Source organism: Hyperolius riggenbachi, chromosome 6 (assembly GCF_040937935.1).
Source record: "Hyperolius riggenbachi isolate aHypRig1 chromosome 6, aHypRig1.pri, whole genome shotgun sequence".
NCBI lineage: Eukaryota > Metazoa > Chordata > Amphibia > Anura > Hyperoliidae > Hyperolius > Hyperolius riggenbachi.
Window position 1 is genome coordinate 311821811 of NC_090651.1, and position 11595 is coordinate 311833405.

At 44.3% G+C, this 11595-nt stretch overlaps 1 protein-coding gene across 3 annotated transcripts in view; it reads left to right on the forward strand.

Annotated features, from left to right (window-relative positions):
* MYADM (myeloid associated differentiation marker) overlaps positions 1-2859 on the forward strand; it is a 65419-nt gene extending 62560 nt beyond the window's left edge. For all 3 annotated transcript variants that reach the window (XM_068242979.1, XM_068242981.1, XM_068242982.1), the window contains one exon: positions 60-2859. In XM_068242979.1, coding sequence (XP_068099080.1) covers positions 60-988 — 929 coding nt within the window. In that variant the 3' untranslated portion in view covers positions 989-2859. The remainder of the gene's footprint in view (positions 1-59) is intronic.
* The last annotated feature ends 8736 nt before the right edge of the window (positions 2860-11595 follow it).

Below are 11595 nucleotides of genomic sequence, written 5' to 3' on the forward strand. Positions count from 1 at the left end.
TGTTTGTTATGGTATATATATTTTAATGGTTGCCTTCCTTTTTTCTTGTTTCTTAAAAGGTACATCATCAACCATGCCGGTCCAACGCAGAAAAATTGTGGAGGGTAACACCCACCTCTTGAAGACTCCTGTTGGGATTGTACGGATTCTAGCAGCCATCTTCGCCTGTGTTACATTCAGTTTAGTTGTCCATAACGGTATATGGCATGGTCGGACTGGCGACTGGTGTATGTTCTCCTGGTGCTTCTGCTTTGTTGTCACCATCATTATACTCATCGTGGAGGTTGCCGGAATACAGAACAGAATGCCGGTGTCATGGAAGAATTTCCCTATCACCTTTGCGATGTTTGCCGTCTTGCTTTGTCTGTCGGCCTCTATTATCTACCCAGTGTACTTCCTGGAGGACCGGAGCTACAGCAGTGAAAGACGCACTTATGAAATTGTGGCAACGCTCTTCTCCAGCCTCACCACATTGGCCTATATCATTGAGGTGTCCATAACCCGTGCTCATCCAGGAGAAGTTACTGGCTACATGGCTACTGTTCCTGGCCTTCTGAAAGTTATTGAAAGTTACATTGCCTGCATCATCTTTGTTTTAATTTCTGACCCACCTCAGTACGACAAACATGATGCCCTGAAATGGTGCTTGGCTGTTTACTGCATCTGTTTCATCCTGTCGGTTTTGGTCATCATTTTGTGTGTTGGAGAATGCACAAGCTGGTTGCCTTGCACTTTCGAAAGGTTCCTCAGTGCTTATGTGCTCTTAGCTGTTCTGCTCTACATTTCTGCTGTGATCGTCTGGCCCATTTTCCAGTTTGATTCAAAGTATGGCGGTACAACAAGCAGGTCAAGAACCTGTGGAAGTGCGAAGTATGGCCAGTGCTCATGGGATAACTTGGTGGCTGTTGCTGTTTTGTCAGCTCTAAATCTACTATTTTACATCATAGACCTGATTTACTCTGCAAGACTTATCTTCATCTCTGTTTAAAACACCAAATCCGCTTTTGCATATCACCTTAAATCTGTTAGGAAACTTCCAAGCCAATGCTAAATGAACACGCCTATACCTTGTTTAGCCAAACTCAAGTCAGGATTACAATCTTGTTGTGTGGGTCAGGGTTACAATCTTTGTCACACTGTTACTGCTATGTGCCTTCCCAGGGAGGAAATTTAGTTTCATATGGCGTGTAAATATCTTACAAGCTCTGGGGTCTTTTATTGCTGTCTGTTACAGTTTGGGTGATTTTCTTTCACTTCTGTTTCTCTGGGAATCTCAGGCCTTACTGAGGAACTTGTTGGGTCCAGAGGCTCAGATTATCCAACATAAACTTGGAAAAACTGAGGTTCATACTGAGCCTTCCCTGCTACAGTAAAAATAAACATAATCATTTATTGGTTGCTCTCCTTGTTCCTACCACAGAGATTTATCCACTTCCTGTTCAGAGAGGAAGCAGGGAAAATTCTCCCAAAGGGTCACACAGACGGCCATAGCATTCAGACCCCTTTCTGCAGTATTTAAAGACAAAATCTTTTTCTGGAGCTAGACTTTAAAGGGGAACTGAAGAGAGAGGTACATGGAGGCTGCCATGTTTATTTCCTTTTAAGCAATACCAGTTGCCGGGCTATTCTGCTGATCCTCTGCCTCTATTACTATTAGCCATAGATTCTGAACAAGCATGCAGCAGATCAGGTGTTTCAGACTTTAAATTCAGATCTGACAAGACTAGCTGCATGCTTGTTTCTGGTGTTATTCAGATACTACTGCAGAGAAATAGACCAGCAGGGCTGCCAGGCAACTAGTATTGATTAAAAGGAAATAAATATGGCAGCCTCCGTATACCACTTACTTCAGTTCCCCTTTAAAGAGGAACTTCAACCCATAATTAAACTTCGCCCCAATCAGTAGTCTGCGACTAGTAATATTCCTGACTGAAGTACAGTGAGGTTTTTTTTTTCAGACTTGCTGTAAGAGTAAGCCATCACCTGCTCCCCCACCCCAACATACACACGCAGACCAGATTACTTCTATGTCTGTCACAAACAAGACTAAAATATATCACAAATGTTTGCAAAGCTGTAAACCCAGAACTCTGATGCAGAGAGGAGACCTTTCACATATTTAAATACAAGTTAATTTGCACTATGTACCGTATTTTTCGGACTATAAGACGCACTTTTTCTCGAAAAAGTTGCTGCGTCTTATAGTCCAAATGTAACAATTTACCTGTCTGGGCGGGCACTGTGTCAGCAGCAGCAGAGTTATCCGGAGGTGTTCCAGCATAGCAGCAGCTGCTGCAATCTGTATGCCGGTGTCCATCATCTTGTACCGCGAGCGGCGGCAGTGGGATCAACTGTACATCTCCCTGGGTGGCATAGCAGCAGCCGCTGCAATCATCTGCAATGCCTATGTGCATCTGCGGCTTGTCCCCCGAGCGGCTCCAGCAGCAGCGTAATCTGAGATAACTCCCCGGGTGGCATGATTGTAAGTGCTAATAAGATTGCTTATGCATTGCGCCTCTTCTGCCCCGCATCAGCCGCGCGTCATTGTAATACAGGCACAGCAGGACATCTTCAGCCACGTTACTATCAGCGTCCGGCAGAGACCTCTGAACTGCTTCCTTATTGGCTCGCCACATGACCCCGGCGCACGTGCGACGCAGGTCATCAGAGGGCACCAATAAGGAAGCAGTTATTGTACCGCCGCTCGGGGTACAAGATGATGGACACCGGCATACAGATTGCAGCAGCTGCTGCTATGCTGGAACACCTCCGGATAACTCTGCTGCCACGAACCTCCTCATTATGGGTGAGCTTTTAGTTTAATAGTAATGGTTAATTAGTGTAGCTAGGTTCGAGGGGGGGGGGAGGTGACAGGGCTTTGTGAAGTGTAGTATAGTGTAGCTGGGTGGGGGGGATACATCAGTGGTTAGTGAAGTATAGTGTAGCTGGGTGGGGGGATACATCAGTGGTTAGTGAAGTATAGTGTACATGGGTGGGGGATACATCAGTGGTTAGTGAAGTATAGTGTAGCTGGGTGGGAGGATACATTAGTGGTTAGTGAAGTATAGTGTAGCTGGGGGTGAGGTATCAGTTAGTTGTTAGTGTAGTTGGTGGGGCAGAAGTGGTTAGTGTAGCTGGGCAGTATAACTTAGATAGAAACATCTTAGGGGGAGGTTAAAGGTCTATAGGAGACTCCTGGACCATGGAGGCACCTAGATTTAGTATTTTTTTTATTTTTCCTGGTTTTTGCCCTCTAAATCTAGGTGCGTCTTATAGTCCGGAGCGTCTTATAGTCCGAAAAATACGGTAAGTTGTTTCTTATGCAGCCTGCTTGATGAGTCCGCATTGATCTTGGCATCTCCTTCTATGCCATTATTATAGGTCCACTCCGGCGAATAAAAGTGAGCAGTTAAAATTTGACAGAACCGACAGGTTTTGGACTAGAATATCTACTCATGGGGGATTCTCAGGGGTTTCCTTGTTATCAAGAACATTTCCTCAACAGCAGTTGCTAAGTCTAATTGCCAAAATAGTGTGCAAGTGAGTGGGGAGGCTGGCTGGTATCTTCCTATTTGGGCAGCTAAACGGCTGCTGAGGAAATGCTTTTGGAAACAAAGAAAACCCTGAGAATCCACCATGAAGAGATGGACTATTCCAAAACCTGTCGGTTCTGTCAGATTTTCACTGCTTACTTTTTTTTTTTTTGCTGGAGTGGTCTTCTTAGTCCTAATTGATCCACGGGAATGATCTGTCATCAGCCTGCTCAGCTTAGCTTTCATTCAGTACACATGGCCACAAGCAGTAAAGCAGCTTAATGGAGGCCAACAGCATTATGGATTTTAGACTACAAGTTATTTTACAGAATTTGGACAGCTTTTAAGGAGTTATTCACTTTTATTACAATTCTTGTGCATTGTGCGGATTTGCAGAATTGTCACACAACTCGTATTTCAACGGCATTGCATTTCACCCGCATTTTTTCTTATTTTTTGTGTTTACATTTTTTTTAACATATTTTATTTTAAAGGACACCAGAGGTGAAAATAAACGAATGAAATAAACAATTGTATCTATCCTCTTTCTCCTAAAAAATTACTTTTTAAGATATTCCACAGTTTTATTTTATATTTAAATCGAGTTTTTACTGTTTTATTTTTTTTCTCAATGACACATTCATTGAAGTATGCCAGAGCTAAAATCTATGAACTATTGACCCTTTTTTATCTCTTGCTGCTATCAGAAGCCATTTTCTGCTAGCAAAGTGTTTTATAGTTGTTATTTCTTATCAGTGAGGGTCACACTGTAAGTGCCACTTGCATATCTGATGTTTAACTCTTTCAGGCAGAGAAAGAAAAAAAGGAACACAGCACAGTTATTTGTGTGCTAGGCACTGTACATACACATATCTATCTCGGGTATCCTTTAAATCATGCAGCAGTGATATGTTTTTCCATGGGCAATGTACGATTCATATGCAAGCCAATAGAAATGTAGAGAAATTGCATTTGTTTTGTGGAAATTAGTGACATTCTCATTAAATCAACTTCATTGATGTTCGTGGAAAAATCACAATACAGAATAAAATCGCATTAAATAATGCACACAAAAATGTAAAATTGCATGGAAAGAAAAAAAAAATAAAGTGAAAACCCGAAATAAAACACAACGCAGAATTGGATGTAGGGATAAATACAGAAAATCCCTTGCAAAAAGTGTGAATGCTGCCTATAGTTCTATTTCCCCAGTCCAATACTTACTGCATTGTTTACACAAGAAAGCAACGCTCAGACATTCATATTCACAAATAAACAGAGTTCAGTCCATTGACTTGACTGTTGGCGGTTTGTTGGAACCATCCAATACGGTTTGTGTTCAGACCTGTCAGAATTAGTTCAATAGTTTCTTTCCTCCTGATATCTGGCGATATAAGCAATGGTTAGGAATGTCCTCCCCACCACAACTTTGCATAATTTCTTGGAAAAGGCACATTTTACCTGCATTCAATCGAAAACTATTAATTTTGAAGTCTGAAAAAAAATGAATAACAAAAAAAGTTGTGGTTTTTGCTAAATAAAACCTGACAGTACTTCATAGACCAATGCAATGGTCCTGTGCAGCGTATGAATTTGAACAAAAAAATGATTTTGCCGCCAGGAGATTTGGGCACAGGGTAAAGCCAAAAAATGGTTCAACCTGCTCCTGCACAAGTCCCAGCGGCACTAATTACTATCCCCCTCCAGGTCACCGTGGATAGGAGGGGGAGGGGGGGGGAGAGAGAGAGAGATGTAATTCAGCTTCCAGCTATTGCTAGAGGCCGAATTACAGTGTTTTTATAGTAATTTGTGCTCTGTCTTTAGTCGGCGCCCACATTATTCGCTGCACGCCGATATAGCTGTAATTCCTATTACGGCCTATGGTGGTGCCAACTGCACCCAGATCTCCGGCGCTGTTCTTACAGCGCTCCCTTCTGCGTTTCCTCAGAAACCTTCTGCTGCATTCCCCACCCTTCTTATAAAGCTAGAAATTGACATTTATGATGGGCTTTGAGTCATAAAGGAGGTGTGGCTTCAGTTGACAGAGAAATCACTCTGGCCCTGCCCACCCCTGTGAGTAAGGGCCGATTCACACGGACGCTCAGTGGTGTCCTCCGGCCTTCCGTTCTGCGCCGTCACATTCAGGAATCGGAACGCCACATTTGCGCAATCGGCGGTAACCGCGCAATGTTAAACGCTCCCATTCACTTGAATGGGAACGTTTAGCCGACGAGTCCCGAATGCTTATAGGTAAATGCCGGCAAATTTCCGTGTAAACCGGTCCTAAATGGAGGAGAGTTCAGACTGACTGCATGTGAGCAAGACCGCATTGGGTCGCTGACGAGGAGATGATCTATAAACTGGTGAAGCTAACTTTTTTTGTTGTTTTATAAAGAGCAATTTGTGTATAATTTAAAGGGGAACTGAAGTAAGAGGTATACGGAGGCTGCCATATTTATTTCCTTTTAATCAATACCAGTTGCCTGGCAGCCCTGCTGGTCTATTTCTCTGCAGTAGTATCTGAATAACACCAGAAACAAGCATGCAGCTAGTCTTGTCAGATCTGACTTTAAAGTCTGAAACACCTGATCTGCTGCATGCTTGTTCAGGGGCTATGGCTAATAGTACTAGAGGCAGAGGATCAGCAGGGCTGCCAGGCAACTGGTATTGCTTAAGAGGAAATAAACATGGCAGCCTCCATATACCTCTCTCTCCAGTTTCCCTTTCAAATTACTCTCCATTAAATGCATATACAACTATGCTTTGACTGGGGCTTTTAGAATAATTAACATGCTGCCATCAACCCAGAGCCAGGCTGTTGAAGTATATTATAAAACCCATACTTTATATGTATATGAAGGATGCCTGTCTTGAAAGTACCTGTGAAGAAGGTGCTTTCATTCCCTCCAGTGTTTCTCCCAGTTACCCCCAGCAAGATACCAAATGCTATTAAATGGCCGTGTGTAGTAGCACTGTGGCTATGCTGAGCTTGTTACCTTTTAACAACTTTTTTTATGTGTTTTGTTATTTCCACATTTAAATATGTAAATGCAGATTCTTATTGAAATGTATTCCAGACATTATTATTTTTTGTTTGTTTTTGAATTTTTTTTACAAAACACTTTTAAAAGAATCGGCATGACTGGCTCTATATCATACTTGTTGGCAGGGTTGAATTTACCATAAGGCATTGTAGGCTGGTGCCTACAGGTGCCTGTTGATGGATAGGCAACTCACTCCCTTCCCGGAGTGCCTCCCTCCTTACCTATGCAGAGTCCTGAGTGGAGCCTAAATGAGAGGTTACTCACCCAGCTCCCAAGATTCCACTGACAAGATCTCCCTTCGGTCAGGGACATCACTAGCTACTTAAAGGGATACTGTAGGGGGGTCGGGGGAAAATGAGCTGAACTTACCCGGGGCTTCTAATGGTCCCCCGCAGACATCCTGTGCCCGCGCAGCCGCTCACCGATGCTCCGGCCCCGCCTCCAGTTCACTTCTGGAATTTCTGACTTTAAAGTCAGAAAACCACTGCGCCTGCGTTGCCATGTCCTCGGTCCCACTGATGTCATCAAAAGCGCACAGCGCACGTCCAGTATGGTCTGTGTCTGCGCAGTACACTCCTGGTGACATCAGCGGGAGCGAGGACACGGCAACGCAGGCGCAGTGGTTTTCTGACTTTAAAGTCAGAAATTCCAGAAGTGGGCCGGAGCATTGGGGAGTGGCTGCGCCAACACAGGATGTCTGCGGGGGACCATTAGAAGCCCCGGGTAAGTTCAGCTCATTTTCCCCCGACACCCCTACAGTGTCCCTTTAATACGGAGAGTACCTCTGGCTACCCTTGCCAAGGGACACCTGTAGCTACCTATGACAGGCAAGGAAAGGAAGGGAGAAGTGACAGCTGGGCCAGTCGGCACACTTGTGGTGCGGTTTGGCAGGGGATTTGTAGCCTCATGAAGGGCAAAATCTAGGGTGCCAGGACATCTGTGTCTATAGGCTCTTATACTGTACATCTGGGACTGCTTGGTGGACATTTCAGTCTTCTGGCCACTGAGCTCATTTCAGCTGCATGAAACTGGCTGTGTTTGTAACTCAACAAGCAGTGTGGTCATCTAGCAGTAAAAACACACCATGTCACGTCTGAGCATGGCTACAGTCGCACTTGAATGTGACTCTCCACTGCTCATGCCAAGTGCTATCAAGCCCCCAGCCTGTGCCACTCACGTGAAAGAGGCCCAAGGGTGCACTGCCCATTAACCATGTGATTTTTAATGAACGAATGTTGCTCAATCACATGATTCAGATCAAATGAAAAAAATGTTTTGAATTGATCCACAGCATTAGTGCTTCCGAATCATTTGCAATATCGACACCAGCAGTGGATGGAACTACAACTTATGGGCCCCCCAGCATGACCTTGATGGGGCCTCCCATTGTTTACACCCCATCCCTTGCCTCCCATTGGTGACCTTCATGGCCTTGGTGCCCATCTCACAAGGGTCATAAACCAAGTGTGGCCATCATGATCTACAAGTGTAGCCACAAAAACACCTGATCTGAAGTTTTTAGTCCACTGTCTCGGAGGAAAGGAAGGTCAGTAGTTGGGGGGGGGGGGGGGGGGGCACAGCCCTGGGACTCCCTGCGACTCCCTGCGACTCCCTGCAATCTCTATGATAGTATGCATGTATGTTGCAAGAGAATCCATCATGCCGATTGATCAGTTTTTTCAAGCGATTGTCAATGTGATCATCCTGAATCAATGGGCCCCATGACCTTCTCTGTTATCATACAATCTTTTTATCTAAATGATCTGCTCATGAGAACAATCCTTCACTAAAAATTGTATTGGTAATGGGCACCTCAATGCTTTAAGGGCAGTCCCTACTCTCTGGTCTGACAGCTGCTGCCCTGTTAACTGATCCACCTGAAATGTGTATTACTCAGCTCTTGAGTGTGCAATGTAGTGTATATTGCACCTGTAAGCTATAGAGCTCTATTATTTGCCAAAGGTGATATGAGAAAGTGTGCTATCAGCATCTCACCTTGACAGATAGTGATAGGGCAGCAGCTGCATTGACTCCCACACAATAGTCACTTTTACACAAACTAACCCTGCACTAATGTACGCCAATATTCATATCTTGAGCCAGTCTGTGACTGTGACGTTACTGTATTTGGGAAAAGTTACCCATTTATATTGAAGAGTTTCTCTTTGACACTTTGGCACTCCTAAGACATTAAACAACTTTGCTGAATGTATTATAAGAAGTTAGGACAGTAGTGCAAATTGGTAAATAACATGCATATAATCCTAGGCATATAGCTGGCTGGATAAAGCACTGCTAAGACAAGTGGTGCTGTTGCTGTATGGTAAGCCATAGATTTAACTCCATTGTCCTCTTTTGAAGCCTAGCTGTATTATGTTGTATTTTCTTCTTGATGTGCTCATGCAGTAACCAATGTACTATATGTACTGTGTATGTATAAACAGTGGATTTCTATGCACACCTATATTATTACTATGCTCAGTGTAACAAGTGCCTTTTTCCTAGCAGTATTGTGAAGTACTATATACTGTACTTTTATGCTTGTGTTTTTTTGTTTATATTTTTATGCCAATCTTCAGTTCTTTTTAAGCAGTGATAATAAATACTTGGACTTATAAAACTATTGTGTTGTGCGTTTTGAGTGTGAATAAACACGCAGTCTCCGATTTTGTTCTGTCGCAGAAATATTTTGTTAGATTTATTTAGGTGTGAATAAAATAATAAATAAAAAAAAACACAGACTGAAAGGGGCTGTATCACACTGGAGGCGATTGGGCTGTGATTGCCGATTCCCAGTGATCGGCAAATTGCTAGTGCAGTGTCTCCCTATAGGGGCATTCACATTTAGTGTTGCAATCGCATTATGATCACTTAAGCACTGCATGTAAAGGTGACCATACATCAGACGGTGTGTGGGCAGATCAACAAAGAGACAGATCTCAATCTGATCGGAGAGATCTGTTGCCTGCCCACACACCACAGGCTGATTTCCGATCAATTTCATGTTGAAATCTCCTGGGAAACAGCCTAGTGACGCCGCATCCGCCACCTCTCTGGCCCGGTACTGTCCTCCCTAAGGTTCAATGTGCCCCCGTTCCTCTCCTAGTCCCGTCGTTCCTGCACTGGCTCCGCCAACCCAGCCCAGGAACTGCGGGGCCAGGAGAGGAGAACGGGAAACCTCTAGAGGACCCAGAACCTTCCCTCTCCTTAGGTAAGCATCTGTTTATTTTTAATTGTATTGGTAGGTGAACAGAGGCGCCAGAAGGATAAAAGTACATAAAATTTTTAAAAAATTGCTGGGAGGAAGTGGTGGACTCGCCTCCGTTAAAGCAGACACCAAGGACTGTAAATATATAGATATACACATTTATTGAAAATACCCCAAAGATGCAACGCGTTTCGCGGGCACAGCCCACTTCTTCAGGCAATAAGCAGGGGATAAACAACAGCAATCAGAGGTGCACTGCTTGCTATAACTGAATTGCTGTTGTTTATCCCCTGCTTATTGCCTGAAGAAGTGGGCTGTGCCCGCGAAACGCGTTGCATCTTTGGGGTATTTTCAATAAATGTGTATATCTATATATTTACAGTCCTTGGTGTCTGCTTTAACGGAGGCGAGTCCACCACTTCCTCCCAGCAATTTTTTAAAAATGTTATGTACTTTTATCCTTCTGGCGCCTCTGTTCACCTACCAATATATTTGAGTCCACCCCAGGTGGAGGGGTGATCTACCCCCTTTCTTCCTATCTACAGAGAGCGACTTCTTAATCCTGAGTGAGGACAGGTCTAATCTCCTCACCTGCCTAATGAGTGGTTACCTAGTGTTTGTTAGTATTACCATCTCACTGTTTCATTTATTCAATCAATTTTGACATACTACACCATATTGGGCTCTCGATTTCTCTTCAACTTTAGTTTATTTTTAATTGTTTAACTTTAGACTCCTTTAAAACAAAATAGTGGGAATTGATATCTTTATGGGTGCTGATCCAGGTTCTCAGTGATGCTCCTCTTCTGTCATGTAATCTTTTCTACCTCTGTAACTTAAGCCATGGTGACGACAACCTTCTTGACGCACAAGGGTGCAGCTGCTATTCATGGGGCCCACAAGTAAAACTTTGGGGTTCCCAACACACTATGTCCAACCCCTCACCCCACTTATATTAAAATGTACCGAAGACGAATCTCGGGTCAGAAGTCAAATCCTAACCATAGAAAAGAAGTCTCTGGATCCTGTAGAGGCTTCTGTCATCGGATTTCAAGCTCGTGACCGCACTCCTCAAGCACGAGTGCTGCCATACCTACGGCTCCGGGTTACTGCGCAGGTATGGCCTTGCTGGTGCAGTGCAGCCGCGCTCTTGCATGAAGAGCAGCGAGGTCGTGATGTGCTGGAGGATCCGGAGCAGCAGTGGAGGTCCAGAGGATGGCGTGGGAAACCTCTTCCCACTCCTTGGGTAAACCGTATTTAATTATTGACCTAAGGTTAACCTTGGGTTCTCTCAGGGACGGATCTAGGGGGGGGCAAGCGGGTCTCTTGCCCCAGGCGCAGTTTGTTGAATTCTTAAAAAGGCGGCAAAATTTGGATGGGGAATGGCAGTTTAGGCGCCAAAACCTGACCTTGCCCCAGGCGCAACTTGGGGCAACTTGGTCTAGATCCGTCCCTGGGTTCTCTTTAAGGAGGACACATTTTGTGCTCTATAGCCACCCTCTCAGCAATGCTCAACTTAAACAGAAACTGTGACCAAGAAATGAACTTCATCCCAATCAGTAGCTGATACCCCATTTCCCATGAGAAATCTATTCCTTTTCACAAACGGATAATCGGGTGGGGGGGGGGGGGGTCTGTATTATTGTGGTGAAACCCCCTCTTACAGTGTGATGTCAAGATCATGGTCCTGACAGTTTTCTGGCTGTGAACCTCATTGCATTGTGGGAAATAGCGGTTTACAGCGGTTTCCAACTGCCAAAAAAGCAAACCGCACCTCCTTCCGCTGACATCACCTGCCAACTGTAAAAAT